Source organism: Trachypithecus francoisi, unplaced genomic scaffold, assembly GCF_009764315.1.
Source record: "Trachypithecus francoisi isolate TF-2019V2 unplaced genomic scaffold, Tfra_2.0 Lachesis_group8, whole genome shotgun sequence".
NCBI classification, from domain to species: domain Eukaryota; kingdom Metazoa; phylum Chordata; class Mammalia; order Primates; family Cercopithecidae; genus Trachypithecus; species Trachypithecus francoisi.
The window spans coordinates 9,602,625-9,625,484 of NW_022681473.1; the positions used below are offsets into that span (position 1 = coordinate 9,602,625).

At 56.2% G+C, this 22,860-nt stretch overlaps 2 protein-coding genes across 20 annotated transcripts in view; one reads left to right on the forward strand and one right to left on the reverse strand.

Annotated features, from left to right (window-relative positions):
- Positions 1-2,634, forward strand: part of NRXN2 (neurexin 2) — a 118,285-nt gene extending 115,651 nt beyond the window's left edge. For 12 of the 19 annotated variants that reach the window (XM_033207297.1, XM_033207305.1, XM_033207298.1 and 9 more), the window contains one exon: positions 708-2,634. In XM_033207297.1, coding sequence (XP_033063188.1) covers positions 708-1,594 — 887 coding nt within the window. In that variant the 3' untranslated portion in view covers positions 1,595-2,634. The remainder of the gene's footprint in view (positions 1-707) is intronic. The other 7 variants (XM_033207312.1, XM_033207309.1, XM_033207310.1 and 4 more) reach the window with 2 other exon arrangements.
- A 3,816-nt stretch (positions 2,635-6,450) lies between these two features.
- On the reverse strand, positions 6,451-16,375 carry SLC22A12 (solute carrier family 22 member 12). Its single transcript, XM_033207320.1, has 10 exons — positions 15,618-16,375; positions 14,695-14,798; positions 14,008-14,162; positions 13,765-13,933; positions 10,138-10,261; positions 9,862-9,977; positions 8,906-9,120; positions 8,317-8,425; positions 7,856-8,059; positions 6,451-7,307 (listed from the first exon to the last, which is right to left on the reverse strand). The coding sequence occupies exons 1-10, from the start codon at positions 16,017-16,019 to the stop codon at positions 7,244-7,246; spliced, it is 1,662 nt and encodes a 553-aa protein (XP_033063211.1). The 5' UTR covers positions 16,020-16,375; the 3' UTR covers positions 6,451-7,243.
- Positions 16,376-22,860: the final 6,485 nt, after the last annotated feature.

Genomic DNA, 22,860 nt, shown 5'->3' on the forward strand with positions numbered 1-22,860 from the left:
GAGTTCAGCTTTGTGTTGAATGAGGGGGAGAGGGACAAGTGAGGGCGGAGAGAGTTCAGGAGGAGGCAGGATGTGCAGGGAGCGGAGAGTGAGGGAGGGAGATACCAAACAGATAGACAGAAAACGTTGTACGGAAAAGTTGTTTTTTCTTATTTTTTCCGGGAGAACCCGCTTACACAGCTCTGTTTGTAATTTTTTTCTTCATGCTAAAATCACACGGCCTATTTGTTGATGTAAGTTGCCTGAATTCCGTGGTATGCTATCTTCTTTTTTAAAAACAAAAGCAAAAAAAAAAAGCAAAAAAAGAGAAAAATCTAGAAAAAAACCCTAAAAGATACTGTTGTTAGGTTTGTTTAAATGCTGCTGTTGTATCTGTTTTTAAAGCCTTAAACCAGTAGAGTTTTTTTTTCTGTTTCTTTTCAATTTCCTTTCCTTTCTGTTCCTTTTGATTTCTTAAGACAAACAAAAGACCAAAACCCAGAGTGTCACAGAGCCCGTGCGTGGGGTGCCCAGGGCATCTGAGCCGCTGCCCGCTTAAAGCGCAGTGCTCGGCCGGCTGGCGGGCGGGCCCAGCCCGCTCTAGTCTCCGCCAAAGCCAATTGGAACCGATTTGGGTGTGTGAGGCTGTTGTTTCTCTCTCTGTGCCGGCCGCCTGCGCCCTGGCCCTCGCTGACGCCCTCTCTTTTCTCTTCTCTCTCTTGTTCTAGGAGGAGAGTTAATATTGCCCATTATCACGGAGGACTCCTTAGACCCCCCTCCCGTGGCCACCCGATCCCCCTTCGTGCCCCCGCCCCCTACCTTCTACCCCTTCCTCACGGGAGTGGGCGCCACCCAAGACACGCTGCCCCCGCCCGCGGCGCGCCGCCCGCCTTCCGGGGGCCCGTGCCAGGCCGAGCGGGACGACAGCGACTGCGAGGAGCCCATCGAGGCCTCGGGCTTCGCCTCCGGGGAGGTCTTTGACTCCAGCCTCCCCCCCACGGACGACGAGGACTTTTACACCACCTTTCCCCTGGTCACGGACCGCACCACCCTCCTGTCACCCCGCAAACCCGCTCCCCGGCCCAACCTCAGGACAGATGGGGCCACGGGTGCCCCTGGGGTGCTGTTTGCCCCCTCCGCCCCAGCCCCTAACCTGCCGGCGGGCAAAATGAACCACCGAGATCCGCTTCAGCCCCTGCTGGAGAACCCGCCCTTGGGGCCCGGGGCCCCCACGTCCTTTGAGCCGCGGAGGCCCCCTCCCCTGCGCCCTGGCGTGACCTCAGCCCCCGGCTTCCCCCATCTGCCCACAGCCAACCCCACAGGGCCTGGGGAGCGGGGCCCACCGGGCGCAGTGGAGGTGATCCGGGAGTCCAGCAGCACCACGGGCATGGTGGTGGGCATTGTGGCGGCGGCGGCGCTCTGCATCCTCATCCTCCTCTACGCCATGTACAAGTACCGCAATCGTGACGAGGGCTCCTATCAGGTGGACCAGAGCCGGAACTACATCAGTAACTCGGCCCAGAGCAATGGGGCGGTGGTGAAAGAGAAGGCCCCGACTGCCCCCAAGACGCCCAGCAAGGCCAAGAAGAACAAAGACAAGGAGTATTATGTCTGAGCCCCTGGCACTGCGCCCCACTGCCAGCTGCCCCTCCTGGGAGGGCCCGGGAGGAGGGTGCCACCCTCTCCCTGCCAGGGGCCTGGGGACCCTCTCCCTGGCTGCCTCAGGCTTCTCTTACGAAGAGGAAACGCAAAAAAAGAAAAGGAAAAACCCCGTGCTCGCCCCTTCCTCCTGCCGTCCACCGCGCGGCCTCGTCAGTCCCAGGGCTGACTGTCCCTCTCAGCTCTGCGCCTGCCAGGCAGGGCACGTGCTCACAGCCCTGGGTTGATTTATTTTTTTAAGGGGTGTAGTTTTATTTTGGTGGGGTTGGGTGGGAAGGAAGGCTGGGGGTTTTGTAAAGTGTCCACTACTCGTTCTGTTAATTTTCCTCAATTTTTCTTCTTCCTCCTTCTGTCCCTCCTGCCTTCCTTCTCTCCCCAAGCCCTCCAGTCCCCATCCCAGGCTTGCTGTGTCTCACTGTCCCCACCCTTCTTTCCTACTTCTTTTTTTGTGTGTCTCATTTCTCCCTTCCTTTCCTCCCTTTGGGTTTCCAGAGTTCCAGAGTTGGTGGGAGAAGGGTGGGAGGGTGGGCCCGAGTGGCCCAGTGGGTGGGTGGGTGGGGTGGGGCAGTGGGCTTGTCCCCAAGTGCCCCAACTCCCCTCACCAGGAGAGGCACCTGCTTGGTGCCGCCCAGGGAAGGGGCTCAGGCCTGGCTGAAGGCCTGTTCTGTGTGTGCCGCCGGGCGACGTGCATTGATGGGGAAGCTGCTGGAGGAGCAGGGGTGGGGGGTGGGAGGGAGGGGAAAGGCAAATGCAGATATATATTACAGACAAATACTCTAGATTCCACGAGCAGCAGCCTGTGGCACCTGCTGGGCGCGGGCAGCAGGGAAGAGGGAGCAAGGCATTGCCCACAGACTGCTGGGGTCACTTCTCTGCCCACGGGCTCCCTGCTCCCCCAGTTTTTTTTCTCTCTTTGTTAACAAACGTGTCTGAGTCTTGGAAAACACCCCAACCCCGGAAATGTGTGGGAAAAAGAAAACAAAAACTTTCCAAATTCCAACGGTCCTGTGCAGTTTTTTCGGGGTGGGTGCTGTTAGATCCTGGCTTTGGGCTGGGGTCTGGGCCCACATGGGGGCCCACAAGATCTGGTAAGTTGCTCCCGAACTTTTGGGCGTAGCGTGGCTTTGGGTTCCTGGGATGACTTGTCTTTGTCTCACGGGGTCCTGTGTCCTGTATCCCTGCTGGGCTGAGGAACGTGGCTGGTCTCTGGCCGGTTCACAGACCTTAGCTTCTCAGGGAGGCAGACAGATCTCTGGAGACCTTGTGTTGCCCCTTGATGGCTACTGGACTCACATCTCGGGGCATGTGTGCCTGGGCACTGACCTGGGTGTGGGACAGATGCTGCCTCATCCTTCAGCAGCCCTTGGAGGGAGGAGGTGATTCCTGGGCTTGGAGACCTTCAGTGGCTGCTCCCAGGTCTCGAGGTGAATGAATGACTGAGTCCATGTGGTCTTCTGTTCTGCCTGACTCCAGAGTCTGTGCTCTTCCTCTCTGGGGATTTGGACCCTGGTACCCTACCTATCCCCAAGTCCACTCTGGTTGACTGTGGGCAGCTGCTGGAACTGAAGGTGGAACCAGGGCTGGCCACCTCGTCCACCGTGTTTACTCCTTTGTGGAGACCCTAACAGGTCCATGGTCCAGACGTGTTAAGAGATGGGTCTGTATTTGTTAAGCCTCTCAGTCGCAAGGGACAGATACCCACATGTACAGCATTGTCAGGAGGGGAGAGCGAGGAGGGTTGCGGACCTCAAGGGTGGCGGTGGTGGGGCGTTGCACCACCTGGCACAGGAGACGTGACTCAGCCATGCTGTGTCACTCAGGGTCCCTCTCTCGATCGGCTTCTCAGCCCTCCCCTCTGCCAGGCTTCCTCACACCCTTGGCTTGCCATCCCCTCCACTACCCAATTCTGCATCTTGATCTTCCATCTGCAGCAGGCTCTGGCTGTTGACCAGCTCATCCTCGCGGCATTTTGCAGTTCAAAAGCCTGGTCCATCTTTAGGCCTGGCTGCCTCCATGCCTGCAGGAGCCCCACCCTTCAGCTGGGGAACATCCCTTAGTGGGAGTGGCAGGTACTGACCTGAGCAGCCTCCAGCTGTCTCCAGAGGCCAAGGTCAGTCTCACCTCCCTCTCTTCCTTCTCTCCATCCCTGAAGGAACCTTTTGTCTTGGGACCCTCCCCACCATGGTGCCCCCCCCAAGACCTCTTGAGATTCCTCCTGCAAAATCCTAACAAGGGTGAGAGAGCAGAGCCCCAGGTGTGGATTTCTATGGACTCAGCCCCTCCTTGCCCTTCTGATCCAGCTCCTGAGGGGTGAGGGTGAGGCTTGGGCCCTGCTTGTCCCCCAACTGCTCACAGTCTTGGAGCCAAAGTCAGCATCATTGAGGTCAGCTCTAAGCACCCGTAGAAGTCTGGGAGAGGCCCTGGTTTGGGGCATTCTTGCTAGGATGTCCTGTTCCTGGGCTGCTGATCGGAACCTTTGGGACTTCCTGTCGCTACTATCTCTGACCAAGAGACGGAGACAGCTTGGATTCCCCTCCTCCCATCACAACTAGCCAAAGAAACAAAGACAGGCAGGTAGGGGCTCCTTGGTGTTAGGAAGGGAAAGAATATCCTTACTCCAGAAATTTCTGGAATGACCCTAAACAGGATAGGGGACAGTATATCAGGGTAGGGGGGCAGGAAGAGGGGCAGTCCAGGAGTTGGAAGGATGGACCCCAGTCCTCCTGGTTGCCATATGACTGTGGGACTTGGTCTTTCTCTCTGCATAAGGCAGCTCAAGGGCTTGGTTATAAGAGGACAGACTCAGTCATTGACTCAGTTTACCCATCTGTAAGAGATAGTCACCTGATTCTCAGTTTATCATCTTGTGCCTCTGAGGTTGAACTTAGCATCTGGGCCTGAGCTGAGCTCCTCAGGGTCTGGCTGGCCTGGCAGTGGCCCCAGGAGTGTCCCAGACAGGCCCAGTGTCCAGGGCTTGATGGTGGCTGAGATTCCAGGCATCCTGGCTCCTTGGCGGGTGGTCCTCACAGGGATGTGTCAGGAACTTCCTCCTCAGGCCTCTCAAGGACAGGGATTTGGGGAAGAAGTTCACAGACTTGCCCTCATCAAGCAAGCCCCCAGGAGAGTGAACACCAGCCCAGCCAGTGCCCAGCGCTTCTGGATAGAACCCCCCCCCTCTTGAAGGCAGATCTGGAGCCCATGGGGCTTGGTGCTACCTCTTCCCACACACCCTCCTGGGTGAGCTATGGGCTTGGCTGGAGGCAGGAAAATGAACAAAGTGAGTCCTGAGCCACTTTCCTCATCCCTGCTGCCTGAGGCCTCCACCGCCATGGGGATGAGACTGACGAGGGTAGTTATGGGTTCTTCTTTCCCTTGGCTCCTCCACAGTAGGGTGCCCCCACAGGCTCTGAGGTTGGAGCCCCTGTGGTGGGCATCAGAACAGAGTGTGTCCCAAGCATAGGCTTGCCATTCGGGTGGGCTTGCGGCTGCTGCTGAGGGGGGCCCTTCTCCCTTCGCCGACACCCACTTGGCCACGGCAAGGCTGCTCACTCGCCAGAGGAACAGGGCCCTGGGCCTTCCCAGCTTTCAGGGCCTCTTGAGTTAATCGAGGGGTGACGTATGTTGGAAGCAGACAGGCCTTGGGTCCTGGAAGGTCGTGACTACCTGGAAGGACCAGGAGCAAGGCCACTCAGGATGCGGGCAGAGGGGTAGCCCAGACCCCCTTGGTGAGCTGGAGAGGTATCCCAGAAGACAGGAGGGGACATCTCCCACCAGCCCTGGGTTCTGCCTTCTAGAAACTTCTGGATACCCTAAGGCCCCAAGAATGCTGTTCAAGGGTTCAAAAGGGCACTGGGCCTCAGCTGGGCAGCAGATAAGACAAAAGACAGCAAGTCCAGGGCAGGCTGAGATGACTTTGTATTCAGGCATCTTCACAAATGGGATTCCTGCCCAGGGTTCTTTACTGAGGGGTGACCCCAGGTAGATGGCCGGAGGACACGGCCCCCCAGAGGCCCAGGGGCTGCAGCTGACAAGACCAGGCCAAGAAGTGTCCCCCTTCCTGTGGGGGCAAAGAGTTGCTTTCTGTTTTCCCATTCCATGCGTGTGCATGTGCACGTGGGCACATGTGTGCACACATGGCTAATGTGTGTGTGGGGGGGGTGGGGCACAGCCCTCGGTCAAGGTGCCCGGAAGTAGCAAGGCAGGCACAGGTGGACCCTGTGACTATCTGAGCATGGCCCCAGGGTGGCTCAGGTGACTGGGTGGGCTGACCGGGACCCGGCTGGGCAGCAAATGGCTTCTGCCTGCACCCAGACCTCTGTGTGCGCTGCACTGCGTTTCCCCGCGAGCCATGCCTGTGGACGCTGTGGGCCCCTGGCCTTGCCGCTGCCTCCAGGAGAGTTACTGGACACCCAGATGGTGAGGCTGGGTTGGGAGAGGCTGGGGGTGTTTGTGGCCAGAGTGGGGCTCTGGAGGCCTACTGACGGGTTTGAATCCTGATACTGCCCCCACCTAACTGAGTGTCATGGGCAATCAGGTTCTTCAAGCCTCAAGTTTTTTTCATCTGTAAAATGGGGCAACGTTTGCCCTACAGGGTTCAGGAAAAAGTGAAGTGAGATGATGCTTTGAGGTGTCCAGCACAACACAGGGCCCACAATAGGGGCTGGAAACAGCAGCCACCATGGCCTGGCACCTGGGGCAGGAAAGCTGGCCTGGAAAAGGCCCATCCCAGCAAGGAGGCCCCAGAACTTTCCTCCTTCCCCCGACCTGGGAGGACCCTGGGGGGTCATCACTGGAGTCAGTGAGGGGCAGCCATTCAGTTTTTCCTTTATTCAATCCCTTGCACCAATGCCCCACTGGCCCAGCGCTGCGTGGGAGCTGGGACATGGGGTCATCGGACCGCGCCAACCCTCTGGGAACTCCTAGGCTGGCAGGGTGGGAGAAGGCAGGCTTGTGGCTGTAACTGAGGGTAGAAGTTTCACGGGCATCTCAGGCTGGCCCTGGAGCCCTGGAAGGGGGTCTGGGTTTGGGGGTTAAGTGGAGTCTGTCAGGGATAAGGGTGGGAAGGGGACAGCAGGCAGAGGATGTGGCGGGCAGGTGGCTGAGGTCTGGAGGGACATGGAGAGGGGCCAGGGGTAAGGTTAACAAGGGCTTCTGGGTAAAGCTGTGGAGCTGAGACTCTACTGCTTGTGCAGAGCCAGGAGACGTCTTGACCTTGGATGGTGGTTAGCTCTGAGCTCTGGGCAGGTGGACGGGTGTGGGCGAACAAGTGGCAGTGAGGAGGCAAGCAGAGGGTTGGCAAGGCCAGCTCGTTCCCCTGGGCCTGACCCCTCTGCTCTCTGAAGCCATGAGGGCAGGGCGGGGTGATGGTGCACTGGGCCGCCTTCTGCAAATAAAACTGTTCTTTGCCCCTTCAGTATTGAAGGGGGCCCTTTGGACTGTGAGAGGGGCAGGGCTCGGCTGGAGGGGCAGCCCTGGGGGAGAGTGGGGACCTCAGAGGACAGCCTCTGGGCCTCTGGAAATGGAGGCCTTTGCTTTCCTCCTGCCTTCTCCAGAGGACAGAAGAAGCCTCTTCCTCCAACTGTCCCATCGCAGGCTCCCCAGGAGGCTAAAATTGTGTGGATTTCAGGACAGAGTTCCCCAGTGTGCCGTGTGTCGCCTTCTTTACTGCCCTGTTCAGGAAACACACGGGGGTGTGTCTTGGGGGTGCAGAGTAGCCCCTGACCTTTGACCTGTATCCATCCCAGGGACTCCAGGGAATGCCACCACCCTGCTCTCGGGGGCCCAGAACTGAACTCCCAAGCATGTGATGGGTGGGGAGTATGTGTGCAGTAACTGCCCTGTCAGTCATCAGGGCTTTAGAGGTAGAATCTGGGGCCTGTGAGGTCCCCCAACAAGAGCTGGATCTCCCTCTCACAAAGGACTATCCACTCTTCTCCCTTCGGCCTCTCTCGGGGTGGACCTGGGGGAGCTTGGCCATTTGTGCCTCGGATGGTGGAGGGAAGGGCAGAGGGCAAAGCCGTGTCAAAGCACTGCCAGCTGGAGACCCAGCCCTGGGCTGCCACTCTCCCAGAGATGTACTGGGTGACCCTGGGCCTATCCTGTCTGGCTGGGCCTCTGCTTCCCCCTCCGTCCAGTAATGGGAATGGGTGAGCAGGCTGCCCTGTGCTGGGGTTCTCTGGTGGGAGGGAGGGCTGGTCCCAAGGCTGGGTCCACTCACTGGTTCTGCACATCTTGGATGGTGTCGGGCAGCGGCAGGCTCTGGGTCTCGGGCAGAAGCAGTGCGGCCAGGCCACTCAGCACCGGCACCGTCCCGTATACCAGCAACGGCAGCCAGGGGCCATGGACACCCAGCAGCCGGACCAGAGGCCCCAGGATGGCTCCTCCACGGGCCGCCATCTGGCCCAAGCCCACTGCGGTCATCCTGCCAATGCAGATGCGCTTGTCAGCGCCTGGTCTGCCTGCCCACATCCTTGATCCCATACCCGGGCCAGGCCCACTTGGCCCTGGGAGGCCCAGGGGGTCAGGCTGGGCTTGGGACGCACCTGAGCAGCCCCAGGACCATGCAAGAGGGAGATGCATGGCATGAACATCTAGGTCTGGGAGAAGCCACTCCTGCCTGGGGTTGCTCCGCAGCTCAGCCCAGGGCTCCCCTCTCCTGGAGCCCAGGCCCAGCCTCACCTGAGCACGGTGGGGAAGAGCTCGCTGCTGTAGATGGTGATGCAGGTGAAGGCGGCCCCCACCCCGCCCAGCCCCAGCACGGCCAGGGCTGAGCGCAGAGCCCCCATTTCTGTGGGTAGAGATGGGATTAGTGAGCTTGGTGGGGGGCCCAAGATCAGATGGGGGCTCCCTTCAGCCCAGGGGGCTTGTCCTTGAGCTGCAGGCCTCTTTGCAAATGCTTGGGAGTCATCTCCATCTGGGGGTCCTGTCCTGCGTGGCCTCATGGCCACACCTGCAATCTGCTTCCCACTCAGACATCTGGAGCCAGCCCTGGAGTCCTCTTGACCCCCATTTCCCTCCCCCTGCAACCCATCGCTCAGTTCTCATTTTAACTCCACACTTTTCCCTGGCGCCACCCCTGCCACTCCTTCACCGTTCTCGCTGGCTCAGCGCAGACACTGCCGTCTGTCCCTAGACGGCTCCAGCAGCCTCCTTCCTAATAGAGTACCTGCTCTAGTCCAGCACCTCCAAGGAGGGGCCGAGGTCTCTGTTCCCAACCCGACCCCCCCCGAGGTAGGGAAGCCTCTGGTGTACAGCTTTGTCCCCTCACCATGGGGCACCAGCGTGTTGGCCAGAATGCAGAGCCCTGCCAGCAACAGGGATGCGGCCTGCGTGGGGCGGCGGCCCAGGCGGCTCAGCAGCAGCAGGGTGCCCATCTTGGCCGGGATGTCCACGACACCAATGAGCATCTGGAGTAGGAAGATGTTGCTGCCCAGGGCCTGCAGGTCCAGGGCCAGGCCGAAGAAGGTGAAGCCAAAGGCGAACCTGGGGGTCAGGGGAGTCAGGGTGGGGGTGGGGGTAGGGGGACAGTGGGCAGGATGGGAACAATGCGCGGGGGCGGTCAGGGTGGGGGCCCGCTGCTCTTAGGTCAGTGTTCTGGCCCTTCAGCTGCAGCTCTGTGGGGTGGGGCCAGTCTCTAGACCGTTTCCCAGGTCCCTTTGCCAACATGGCTTTCCTTTGGGTTTGGCTGATGGGAGGTGCTGGTGAGAGGCTGGAGGAGGGGAGAAGCGGGGGATTTCTGCCTCCCTCCCTGTGTGGGGGCTTTGTCTGGGAGTGACTATGTTCCTTCCGTGGCTCCAGCTGCTGCTAAACAGGCCTTCCTCCTTGGCCTTGGCGGTTTTGGTCTTTGCTGGATGGCCGTGGGTCCCGGGCTCTGATGAGCCCGCTCTGCCCTCCCCAGCCCCTCCACACCAGGCAGGGGCACTTGCTGCCCATGCTGTTGCCTGGATCACGCCATCGTCCTGCCTGGCTCCCAGCCCTCCCAGAAGCTTTGTTAAGGATCCTGTCTACCGCATCTCTTCTATCTGCCTTGCCCCTTATTAAAGCCCTTCCGTGAGCCCACCCGGCCTGGGTTGTCTCCTGTCGGGAGTGACTGACAGAGGGGAAGGTGTCTGTGCTGCAGGCCAGCGGGACCAAGCAGAGCCAGCAGAGGCCGGGGCCATGTGCCAGCGAGAGCCCCGATTCCAGGTTCCCCTGTGGAGGTGGGGCTGGGGGAATGGCGTCTACCAGCACAACATGGAGATACAGGTCCGGAAGCAGAGTCCGGGCGTGCGGAGCAGTGTGCCCAGGCTGGCGGGAGCCTGGTCCATGCTCAGTTCCTCCCTCATGGCTGAAAGCAAGACCTGTGGAGACGGGGTGGGTGCTGTTGGCACTGGGGGCTCCAGGTGCCTCCTCCTCTCTGAGACCTTCTTCTCAGGGAGCTGAGGTCCTTGGTGGGTCTCCCAGGGTGCAGGGCCAGGGAGAGGGTCTGAGGGTCCAGGTTCGAGGAGGATCCAGCCTTACCTCAGAGGTCAGGGTGTCCCGCACCGCCCCCTTTCCGTTGATGGCAGCCACCCTCCACAGCTCGTGCAGGCCCCGGTCCAGCCTGCCCGTGGTGAGGAGCCATCGTGCGGACTCTGCCAGCCACCTTAAGTGGAGGGGGCATGGGAGGGGTCATTGCCTGTGGCCCCCAGGGCCTGGCCTGTGCTAGCCTCAGACTGTTCCCCTGTACCCACTGCTCCAGGCCCAAGGCTCAGGGTGGCTGAGGACCCTGAAGGGCAGCCATTGGGCACCCTCCTTCCCCAGCAGGAGACCCCTTCTGCTTCCTTTCTCTCTCCTAGGGGTTGCGGTTGGGGGTATGCAGTTCTCATCCTGGGGCTGGCTGCTGGGATGGAGGGAGGGACGACTCCGTTGAACCCTTCCTGCCTCCCTCTGGGCCCCACAGCCTTTCCCCTACCTCACTAGGAACCTGGCCTGGTTGCGGTCAGGGCCCCTAGGGCTATAGGACCACTGGGTCCTGGCCGCTGCCAGGACCTTGGCTATCTCCAAGGCTGCTGGGGTCCACCCCTGTCCTGGCACCTCCCATACCACACGGCCTTCCTGTCCACCCCATGGCTGCATCTTCCTCCTGCAAACAGCTTAACAGCCACCCTGGGACTCAGGCTGGGAGCAGGGTCCCCAACAGCACCAGTGCCCTCTGGCCGCACCCAGTCAGCCTATTCCCACACCTTCAGCACCCCTTGCGCCTGAGTCTCTCTGTTACCTCAGCCTCATGAGCCCAGACCTTCCCCTCCCTGTGGCAGGACTCAGCCCCTCACACTGACCTGGGTCCCACTACCCTCAGTGTCAAACTGAGCTTATGCCACACCATCCTGCCCTACCTGCCGAGCGCCTGCCATGCCCACCACTCTACACAAGGCCTGCCTCTAGGCCTTGGCTCCTGCAGGTCCTTCAGCCAGACGTGTTGTCCCCTATGAGCAGCCGGGGGGGACCACCTGCCCTACACCCACTGGGGCCCTGAGCTCCTTAGGTATTTGCAGAACAGAGGGGAGAAGTAGAGATTCCAGGTGCATATTAGAGGTAGAGCTGATGAAGCCTGGTGACCCCGTGGACTTGGTGGGGGAATGGTGAGGGAGAGAGAGGCATCATGGCCACTGTGACTCGGCATCTGGTGAGTTCAGGGGCTGCTCCCCACGCTGGGGAAGGCTTGGGGAGGAGAGGTCTAAGGAGATGTTTGTGGAGATGAGACACCTATAACGGAACCATCACACAGGCAGTTGGAGGCGCGAAGCTGGAGGTCAGTGGGGGAGGCAGGACCGAGTGGAGATTTGGAGTCTGCAGCATTTGGAGGGAGCTGGGGCTGCAGGCAGGGGTGAGGCTGCCTGAGGGAAAGAGTGCAGACCGTGCCCGCCACACAGCAGGGGCCACAAGTGATGGTGGCCGGATCATTGTGGGTGACTCTGGGAAGGGCAGTTTGGGTGGAGAAGAGGGAGAAAGCTGACTGGAATGTGTTGGAAGTTACTGGGAGGGAGAAAGCAGGGTCTCATTTTCAGATGTCCACACCCCAGCTTGTTCATCAAGCCTTAGGCGCAGTTTGTGAGGCCATGATGTTTGGGATTCCCTGTGAGTTCCACATGGGCAGAGACCACATATCTGCTCATAGCTGGTGTCAGCCAGCTCCTGGCATCTGGTAGGTGCTCAGTAGTTATTTGTTGAATGAATGAAGTAATGAATGAATTAATGGGCACTTCTTCAGCCCTGTGGGAGCATGTCTACCAAGGAAAGGGGGGTACAGCTCTGTGGCCCTGCATCAGCATGAGAACCAGGAGGGGTGCCTTGGAATTTGTATCGCTGACCTTTGCCTTCCACTCTCTACCCTCTTGGTGTTGGGAGTCAAGCTGCCATCCCAGAAGGCTGTCAGACACAGTTGCCTCCTTGTGGAGCCACTGTATGAGATGTAATTGTCTCCTGCTCTGAGGAGTGGCTGCAAATTGTTATTCCACTCCAAACTGTTGGATGGGAGAGATTTGTGGAGTGAGCCTTCTTCCTAGTTTGGGTGTAGGCATCTGCTCACCACTGGGCCCTCTACTGTGCTCCTTTCTGTGGTGGTCCCAATGGCCAAACAACTACTAAGTTCAGGGTCCGTGTATGAATGATCCAGGCTCAGACCTGCCCTCAAATGGCCTCCGTCCATCCATCTATCCATTCATCCACCCAGTTCATCCAATTCATCCACCTATCCATCCATTCAACCATCCATCCATCCATTCCATCCATCCGTCCATCTATCCATCCATTCAACCATCCATCCATCCACCCATTCCATCCATCCATTCCATCCATCCATCCAGCCATCCATCCATCCATCCATCCCAACCATCCATCCATCCATCCCAACCATCCATCCATCCTTCTATTCCAACCATCCATCCATCCCAACCATCCATCCATCCTTCTATTCCAACCATCCATCCATCCATCCTTCTATTCCAACCATCCATCCATCCATCCATTCCATCCATCCATCCAGCCATCCATCCATCCATCCATCCCAACCATCCATCCCAACCATCCATTCATCCATCCCAACCATCCATCCATCCTTCTATTCCAACCATCCATCCGTCCATCCATCCATCCATCCATCCATCCATCCATCCCAACCATCCATCCATCCATCCTTCTATTCCAACCATCCATCCATCCACCCATTCCATCCATCCATCCATCCATCCATCCATCCATCCATCCCAACCATCCATCCATCCTTCTATCCCAACCATCCATCCATCCATCCCAACCATCCATCCATCCATCCTTCTATCCATTCATTCAGCCATCGATTCAATTCATCTATACAATCCAATCCATCTATACACCAACTCACCCATTCACTCATCTAATCCACACATCCGTCATCCCATTTATTGATCTGTCTCTACCTACCTACCTACCTACCTATCTACCTACCTACCTATTTCTACTTACCTAATAATTCATCCATTCAACAAATATTTATTTAGCACCTACTATGTGCCAGGTGCTTGGCAAGGGCCAAGCCTGATTTGTTTAAGGGCAATGCTGACATTTCCTAACCTCCCACACATGCCGGCTCTCTTTGGGGACTGTGGAGTCCTCTCTGATGAGTGGGTCCTGGTCCCTGTTCTCTAGCAGACAGACACCTGCATTGATTCTGTCAGCCCATGAGGCAGACTGCAGCTGTGTGCTGTATGTGCGGGCGTGTGCTGTATCTTTCCACACGCTCCCCTAGCCTAGTTCAGTACTGCCATGCCTGGCACAGAGGAGGGGCTCAGAAGATGGGCCTGGCAGCACAGATGCCAAGGCAGGCAGAGACAGGAGAGGGGAACAGGCCAAGAGATGAGGAGAAGGAGGGAGGAAAGGAGAAGAATGAGTAGGAGAAGGAGCACTTGGGAGGAGCAGGGGAGGCGCCCTCGGGACCCAAGCCCTGGTTGGAGTGGGTGTCTTGGGCTTGTGGGTGGTCCACTCTGCCAGGCTCCTGGCTTTCCTCCAGCCCGTGCACCCCTGGCCTCTAGCACTCCCCAGCCCCCAGGGAAAGGAGAGTCTCCCATTCCCCCGGGTGGAGAGTGGGCAGCATCTCCTCTGAGGAGGGAATTGGAGCACAGCACCCACCATGAGTACAGAAAGCAGAGGAAGAAGGGGATCGAGACCACCAGCTGCAGCAGTGTCCAGTCCCGCACACCGTAGGCCACTGCGGCCAACACGCCATGGCCGAAGCTGAAGCCCAGAGAGTTCAAGGTCATCACCAAGGGTCGGGCCTGTGCCGCCGTCCACTCCATCACTGCAAGGAGACCGAGTGGTTCAGCCCTGGAGCCTGCATGGAGCCCCCCGCATGGCGCCAGGTCAGAGACCTACAGAGAGTGCCCGTGTTCATCATGACGCCTGCCACAGCAAAGGCCAACAGGAAGCGGAACAGGCAGTACACGGGGAAGGTGGGGGCGAAGGCAGCTGCCGTGCCCATCACAGCCATCTGAAGGTAGCTCCAGGTTAGCACCAGCCTGCGCCCGAACCTGCGGCACAAACCAGGAAGAGGCAGGGTCTGTGACTGGCCATGGCACTGGCCACGGGGATCTGGACCACGGAGAGCCCACTCTCTGCTTGCCCGCTGAGCTGAGGCAGACACTGTAGCGCCACCTGGGTGAAACCTGCATTCTCCACCCATGGAAGACTCTGGAGCAAGACTCTGGAGCACAAGGAGAGTCCCGAGGCTGGAGCCAAAGACGATGGGCTCTGGTCACCGGGAGCACTCAGGTTGCAGCTGAAGGCAGGCGTGTGGCCAAGCCAGTTTTAGTAGTGAATGTTTGCTGGGGAGTAGCAATCCTCTACAACCGCCAGAGTAAAGTCGGTGAACTTGAGGCTCAGAGAAGGTTCCAGACTTCCCTACATGGCACAGCTGCAGGGTGGCTGGTCCGAGATCCACCTCCAACAAGGAGGGCGTCTAGACTTGGTTTTTTGAGGCTGGTTTGGGGCCAGTCGGCCAGGGGCCTAGGAGAGCAAGGGTCGTGAGGGGAACTGGGACCTTCCTGGACTGGGGGTACTCACCTGTCTGAGGCAGGGCCGCATGCAGCAGCTCCCACCAGAATCCCAGCCAGGTAGATGGACTGGGCCATGGGCTTCAGGGCATGAGAGTCACACACCAGGTTCCACTGAGGGGAGAGGAGGAGAATGAGCTCTGGAGGCTGGGAGAGCCCGTGCAGAGGGGCAGAGGAACTGTATGGGAGGGTCCCCAGGGAGCTGGGTGGGGTGGGTGCCCTGGTGACCTCTAGGGCTTTAAAGCAAGACCCTGTGGAACAGTGAGAGCACCCACAGGCAGTTTGGTCTTCCGAGGAGTATATCCTGCCACCCTTTGCCTAAACTCCTCCATGGCTCCCTATTGCCCAGTGGGTTTCTAGCCACATCTGCCCCCTCTCCTGTCTCTCCACTTGGAAGCAGCCACCCAAGCTGACACCCTGGCCTCTCTCCCAGAGGCTGCTTCCCTCCTGTTCTTTATAAAGAGGTCCCTCCCGCTTGTTGGGACGAGCCACCCCTCTCTGCTTGCCTGGCTTTGCCTGGCGCCCCATCTGGGAGGCAGCCTGGGGTGGTCCCTTACCCTGTGTGCTTTGGTCTTGGGGAATCCAGTGAATGGTCACTGAGTCCCCCTGTGGCTGCGTTGCCTGGAGTCACAGCTGATGGGTCAGCAGGGCCGGGACTGGGTGAGGCCAGTGAGTGTCCAGGTGCCAGCATTTAGAGGTGCCCGCCCAGGTGCCCCCCACACCTCCAAGAGCCTGGGCTGGCTCCATCTGTAGCCTGATCCCTGCCGCCCACTCCCCTGTGTGTGGCTGACAAGGGGCTAAGCGGCTCAAGAGTGAGCAGGGCCTGAGGAGGTGGGTCCCTCCCAGGACTGGACCTTTGAGTCTGAGCCACCGTGATCCATGACTCTGACCTCCAAGGTGGCAGGACTCGAGTGGCTCTGGGGGAGGCCCTACCTTGGCCACGATGGTGGAGGTGAAGATGCTGCGGTCATAGACCCAGCCGTCCACACACGGCTCTGTGTCGGCCTCGCTCCAGTTGGTGGCCGTGGCATTGGGGTCCAACATCTGCCACTGTGGCTGGCGGAAGCGGCGGCATTGGTGGGGCCCCTGGTTGGGGCCTGGTGGGATGGAGACAGCCAGGAGGGCCTCAGGAGTCAGGCCCCCTGGGACGCCGGCCTGGGCTGTGCTGTTGTCCAGGAGGGGTGCCCAGCAGCGGTGGCTGGGCACAGCGGCCGAGAAGTTTTCCAGCATGCTCTGGGTACTCAGCCACATGATGGAGACCATCAGAGCCACTGTCTGGAGAACCTGGAACCTGCCCAGGCCACCCACGAGGTCCAGGAGTTCAGAAAATGCCATGGAACCTACTCAAGGGGCCCAGAAGAGGGCCCACTTCACAAGGGCTGGCCCAAGGCAAAGGGACCAGGGCAACGGGCCTGTTTCCTCCACGGTGGTGCCCACAGTGGCTTCTCCAGCCCGGCGGCTGGGAGCATGTCAGTGGCTGCTGGCTTCACAGGCTCGGGGCTGGGGGCTCAGGCTCTCTGGTCATCTGCCTGCTGGTGTCACTTGGAGTGGCTCCAACTGGGCCCTGAGGCTGTGTGAGGTGATTCTGAGACCTCCAGCATCTCCCCAGAGAGGCAGCTGCTCCAGACCTCCTGGAAAAGCTGAATTTGGAAAGTAGGAAATGTGGAGACTGAAGACTTCAATTCTAGACTGGAATTAAAGTGTGACTGGGGACACTTACGGAATCGAGTTTAGCAATCATTTCCTTGGTCAAAGTTTAACCCGCGTTGAGGGAGGCGCAGACGTGAGGGAGCTGCAGCCTCCTCCGCTCGGGGGCCGGGGCCAGCCTGCTCTTTGCCAGGTCTTGGGGAGGCCTAAGTTCTCCTCCTGGCGGCTGTGGGATGCCAGGGCTGCCTGCCCCCTTCGGTGCCCCTGCATGCCCACCTCCCAGGGTGGCTGAGCCAAGAGAAGGCGGGCCCGTGGATCCCCCTAACTTGGGGCTGAGGCAGCTGTGCAGGTCTCTGTGTGGGCTTGGGTCACGGGCAGCTGCCCAGCCCCTGCGCCTCCCAGGCTTGCCCGTGGCCCCACCCGTGGCTCCTGCCTCCACTCACCTGCTGTGGTTGGTGTCCTGTTCCCCCTTTGCTGTTACCTGTCCTGAGCCCTGGGTGGAGCTTCCCAGCATCAACAGACACCCCACAGACTCCCCAAGTTCGGTGTGCCCAATGCCACCCTGAGATCTCTGTCGCCTCCCCAAATCTACGCCTCCTGCAGAGCCCCACCTCAGCTATGGCCTCCCATGTCATGGTCCCTGGCCTGGAACCCAGCGTCTTGGTTCACACGTCCTGCTCTCTGCCTCCCAAACCCACAACAGGCCAAGCCTGGCTAGTTTTGCTTCCTAAGGATGTCTCTCTCCCACCTCCCCAACTCCACAGCTGTCCTTGCCCTTGTCTTTCTGCCTCAACTCCTGTCCCTGGACCCACTCTGCACTGCAAACCCTTGGGTCAAATCCTGCTTAAAAGTCAAGGGGCTCCCAGTCAACAATAGCTAGTGGTGCCTTACCAGGGCAGGGGGCAGGCAGCAGTGTGTGCTGGTGCAGGGTGTGGGGTTCAGGAAAGTCTGGACCGAAGCCAAGAGAACCCCCTTGGTCTTGATAGCTAATTCTCTAGGCGAAAGGGCCAGAGAACACAAAGCAGTTAAAAAGTGTGTGTGTGTGGCCGGGTGTGGTAGCTCATGCCTATAATCCCAGCACTTTGGGAGGCCTAGGTGGGCAGATCACTTGAGGTCAGGAGTTCAAGACCAGCTTGGCCAACATGGCAAAAACCCATGTCTAATAAAAATACAAAAGTTAGCTGAGCATGGTGGTGGTGTACAGCCATAATTCCAGCTACTTGGAAGGCTGAGGCAGGAGGATCTCTTGAACCCGGGAGGTGGAGTTTGCAGCAAGCTGAGATTGCACCATTGCACTCCAGCCTGGGCAACAAAGCAAGACTCTATCTCAAAAAAAAAAAAAAAAAAGTGTATATGTATGTGGCTGTGTGCACATGCCTGTGTATGTGTGCACATGTGTTTGCATAAGTGCATGTGTGTATGTGTGTGCATGTGTATATGTGCAGTGCAGCAGTGATGGCAACCCAGGTGTTTGCTGTTAGGTGCTTTGGGCACAAAACTCTCCATTTGAGGCATAAATGCCCCTCTCATCTGCTTCTTTTTGCTTCACTCAGTCTTCCCACTGCCCCACCACGTGGCTTCCCAAGCCAATTTCTTTGCCTCCCTGGACTCTGCACCTTGACTCATCCACTGCTTCCACCACACGCCCTGTACATGCTTGCTCAATTCCCACCCTTGCTTATGTTGGACCTCCAGCCTGGAATGCTGTCTCCAGGCTCACCCTTAGGCCACATACTGTGTGGAATGGGCACAGTCCAAATACTGCCTCCCCCAGTGGGCTCTCTTTGCTTATTCCTGCCTACACCCAGGGCTCAGAGTTGTCAGTGGAATCCCATCTTTACATTGTCCTGCATTCTTCTCAAACTCCTGACCTCAGGTGATCTGCCCACTTCAGCCTCCCAAAGTGGCGTGAGCCATGGCACCCAGCCATGTCCTGCATTCTTCTATTATGGTCCGGTTGGTCTTATTTCCAGTGAGCTCCTGGTAGTCTGGGACCCTTCTTTAGAGCCTCTTTGGAACTGATTTGGACAACAAATAAAGGCTCCATGAAGACTTGCTGAAGTGCATGGACGATTTTTTTAAAAACTTCCTTTTTTTCCTAATTATGAAATAATTTACACACTTCCTTAAAAATTCAGCACATATTGAAAAGTGTAATGAAAATAAAGATCACTCATATACTCATCAACCAGTGAGTTACACTATTGTTTACAGTTTGGTGTAAATATGTCCAGACTTTGTTTTCGTAACTGATATGTTTAGCTTCATCAGCCTGAGCTGCCAAATAAGCTTTACATTTCCTTTTGTAAAATCCAAAAGAAAAACCTTTGCCTTTTAATTAGCAATTTTAACCTGTTCATATTTATTGTAATTAGTGACATGTTTGGACTTACTATACGTTTTCTCGTTTACCACATTTTCCCTTTAAATCTTGGTTTCCTTGTTCCTAATTTCTACTGAATAAATTAAGTTTTCTTGTTATATACTTCTGTCTTGGTCTGTCAGTTATGTTTTATTTCTGTTATCCTTATATTTGAACACACAAACCAGGGGTTATTTGATACCACTTTCCCTCTTCAAAACTACCACCTTCTCTTCCATTCTCTCTCTCAATAGATGACCTTTCTTCTTATTTCACTAAAACAATAGAGGCCATCAGAAGCCAACAATCTAATTCTCTCACCAGCTCACCTGCCTTGGTGCCCCCACATTCTGCCTTCCCTCCACCCAGTTTGGTCTCTCTCTCATCCATGCCAACCCCTCACTGGGTGCCTAGAGCCCCTTTGCCTGTTCACATCTCTCTTTGGCATTTGTTTTTCCCTCACTACTGGATAATTTCCAGCAATGTACAAATATGCCATTTTTTCTGTAGTCTTCTAAAAAGTCCCCCTCCATTTGAGCGCCTCTTTCTTCTTAAGCTACTGCCCTGCCTTTGCTTCTATTTACAACAACATTCTATGAAAGTATTATTGACACTCATTTCCAGTTTCTCTCTTCCCATTGTTTTGTTTTTTTGGATTCATTCCCATCAAGGCTTTGCCCCATCACTCTGCTGTCACCAATGACCTCCATGCTGCTAGATGCAATGACATTTTCAGTCCTCATCTTACTCAAGCCATCTGTCTCTGATCTCCACCTGAGGATACTTTCTTCCCTGGGCCTCCAGGACTCACCAGTTCTCAGTCTTCTTGGTTGGGTTTTCCTCTTCTCCCCACACTGTTAACATTGGAGGCCACTGAGCTCACTCCTTGGTCTTCTCTATCTTCTCTATCATTTGGTCCATTCACATCTTTAGCCTGTACCTCTTCTTGGAATGCTAGATTTGATCCAACTGCCTAATCTTAGGTGCTTAATAATTATCTCACACTTAGTGTGGCCAAAGCTGAGCTCTCCCAAAAAAGTGCTTCTCATTCAGCTTTCTCCACTTTTTTTTTTTTTTAATTGAGTCAGAGTCTTGCTCTGTTCCCCAGGCTGGAGTGCAGTGGTGCCATCTCGGCCCACTGCAATCTCCACCTCCCACTGCAATCTCTACCTCCCAGGCTCAAGCAATTCTCATGCCTCAGCCTCCTGAGTAGCTGGGTCTACAGGCATGCGCCACCATGCCCGACTAATTTTTGTATTTTTAATAGAGATAGGTTTCACCATGTTGGCCAAGCTGGTCTCGAACTCCTGGCCTCAAGTGATCCACTCGCCTCAGCCTCCCAAAGTACTGGAATTATAGACATGAGCCACCACACCCAGCCCCAAATCACCAGCATTTTAATTTCAGAATGTGTAATTTCCATTTCAGAATCCCTGTTTGGTTCTTCCTATAACTTCTTGTTTCCTAGTTTCCACTTCTTGTTTCATGGGTGGAATAATTTCCTTGATCTCTTAGTGGGTATTAAGAGTGTGTCTCTTGGCCCAGGCATGGTGGCTCATGCCTGTAATCTCAGCACTTTGGGAGGCCGAGGTGGGTGGATCATTTGAGGTGAGGAGTTTGAGACCAGCCTGGCCAGCATGGGGAAACCCTGCCTCTAGTAAAAATACAAAAATTAGCCAGGCATGGTGGCAGACATCTGTAATCCCAGCTACCAGGGTTGCTGAGGCAGGAGAATTGCTCGTATCCATGAGGTGGAGTTTGCAGTAGAGCCAAGATCACACCACTGCACTCCAGCCTGGGCGACAGAGCAAGACTGTGTCTGACAAAAAAAAAAAAGAGTGTCTTTCTTGTTAATATCAACATTCATTTGTTGAGCTGAGTGTTGATAATGCACCAGCCACTGCTCTAGGCACAGGGATGCAGCGGTGAACAAACAAGATAATTCCCTGTTCTCACTGATATGTAGAAAGACATGCCAGTAAGAGAGGGGAAACACATCAAGAAATAAATGAATATAATGTAGTGACAAGTAGTGATCATGCCATGGAGAGAGCAAGAGAGCATAAGGGGCAGAGAGTAAGGATCATGTTGCCACTTTGGGTGGGGCAGTTGGGGAAGACTTCTCTGTGGAGGTGGCATTGAAAGAGACCCAAGTAGATGAGGGACAAGACACACAGTTGACTGGGGAAAGAATATTGCAGGCAGAGGAAAGAGTATATGCAAATACCCTGGGGTGGGCATGTGATTTTATGCTCAAGAAGTAGGAAGGAGGCCAGTATGGTTGGGGATAAGTGAGTGGGAAAAGTAGAGTAGTTATGGGGCCGAAACATACAGATCCTTGTAGGGTTTTGAGGAGAGGAGTAGCATGATCTGACGAATGCTTTTACAAATTCCCCTGGAGAACAGACTGGAAATGGGACAAACACAGAAGAAGGGGTTCCCCTAGGAGGCTGTTGGGGTGGATCATGTGAGCAATGAGGGTCAGGGCTAGGGGATTAGGGCAGGTGGAGAGAAATGCTTGGATTTGGGGCATATTGCTTTGCTTTGATTAGCTATAGGGCCGAGGGTGAAGGAAAAGGATAAACTGATAATCAGGTGGGTGGTGGGTGGATGGTGGGCCATTTATGGAGAAGCAGAACACTCGGGGAGAAGCAAGTGTGAAGGAAAAATGAATCTTTTTTTGTGATGAGATCTATTAGCCATCCAGGTGGTGGCATCATGGAGTGACTTGGGAATAATTAGGGGATAAAAGGCATTTTAAGTCACAAGACTGGATAAGCTCACGTAGGGTGCAACTTTTCATAGCAAAGAGATGACATTTGTGATGGAGCTTTTGGTCTCTGATTTTGAGAGGTGAGGAAGAGGATGACTCAGCAAAAGAGCTGTGAAGGCAAAACCAATGAGTCCTGGAAACCAGGACAGCAGGATGTCCCGGAAGCCAGAGTAAAAAGTATCTGACAGAGGCCGGGCGCGGTGGCTCAAGCCTGTAATCCCAGCACTTTGGGAGGCCGAGGCGGGTGGATCACGAGGTCAGGAGATCGAGACCCTCCTGGCTAACACGGTGAAACCCCGTCTCTACTAAAAATACAAAAAACTAGCCGGGCGCAGTGGCGGGCGCCTGTAGTCCCAGCTACTCGGAGGCTGAGGCGGGAGAATGGCAGGAACCCGGGAGGCGGAGCTTGCAGTGAGCCGAGATCGCGCCACTGCACTCCAGCCTTGGCGAAACAGCGAGACTCCGTCTCAAAAAAAAAAAAAGTATCTGACAGAGTCAATCGGCAATGTCATATCCTTGGCTGGGTGCAGTGGCTCAGGCCTGTAATCTCAGCACTTTGGGAGGCCGAGGCAGGTGAATCGTCTGAGGTCAGAAGTTCGAGACCCGCCTGGCCAACATAGTGAAACCTCTACTAAAAATACAAAAAAGTAGTCAGGCATGGTGGCACATACCTGTAATCCCAGCTACTCGGGAGGCTGAGGCAGAAGAATTGCTTGGGTCTAGGAGGCAGAGGTTTCAGTGAGCCAAGGTCAAACCATTGCATTCCAGCCTGGGCAGCAAGAGTGAAACTCCATCTCAAAAACAAACAAACAAAAAAGTCACATCCTGCTGAGAGGTGGAGTGGGATAAGGTCTAGAATTAGCCCCCGGATTTGGCAGCATGGACTTCTCTGAGGGCCCTGGCTGGAGGGTTTACTGTTGAGGGGTGAGGTGAAGTGCAGAGAGGCACGGGACTGTGAGAGTGCTGGAGGCAGGGAAGTGAAGTTGGTGAACACAGGCAGCTCACCTATGGAGTTTCACTCTAAGGAGAAGCAGGAAAATGGGGATGTGGTTTGCATTAATTAGAGTAACGCTGGCTGCTGTAGCAAGCCAATCTTGAAATGTATAACAGCTCAAACACAATAGAAGTTTATTTATTGATAGTTTAAAGTCCCAAATGGCTGTTGCTGACTGTGGGCAGCTCTCCTCCAAGAGGTGTCTGGGAATGCAGGCTCTCCCTATCTCTCAGCTCTGTGCTTGGCGTCCACGCTGGCTGTGCTCATGTGCATCCAGCCACAGAGGGGAAGAGAAGATGAAGCATCCACTTGCATTAAAAAAATTTTTTTTATTTGTATTTTTTTGAGATGGAGTCGCGCTCTGTCACCAGTGAGCAATCTTGGCTCACTGCAACCTCCG

Excerpts from the sequence above, each read along its gene's own strand:
- SLC22A12 (XM_033207320.1), bottom strand. The coding sequence starts at position 16,019 with ATGGCATTTTCTGAACTCCTGGACCTCGTGGGTGGCCTGGGCAGGTTC. Across the intron at positions 9,978-10,137 it reads GGGACACCCTGACCTCTGAG|GTCTTGCTTTCAGCCATGAG; the intron begins GTAAGGCTGGAT and ends CCGTCTCCACAG. Across the intron at positions 9,121-9,861 it reads TGTATCTCCATGTTGTGCTG|GTTCGCCTTTGGCTTCACCT; the intron begins GTAGACGCCATT and ends CCTGACCCCCAG.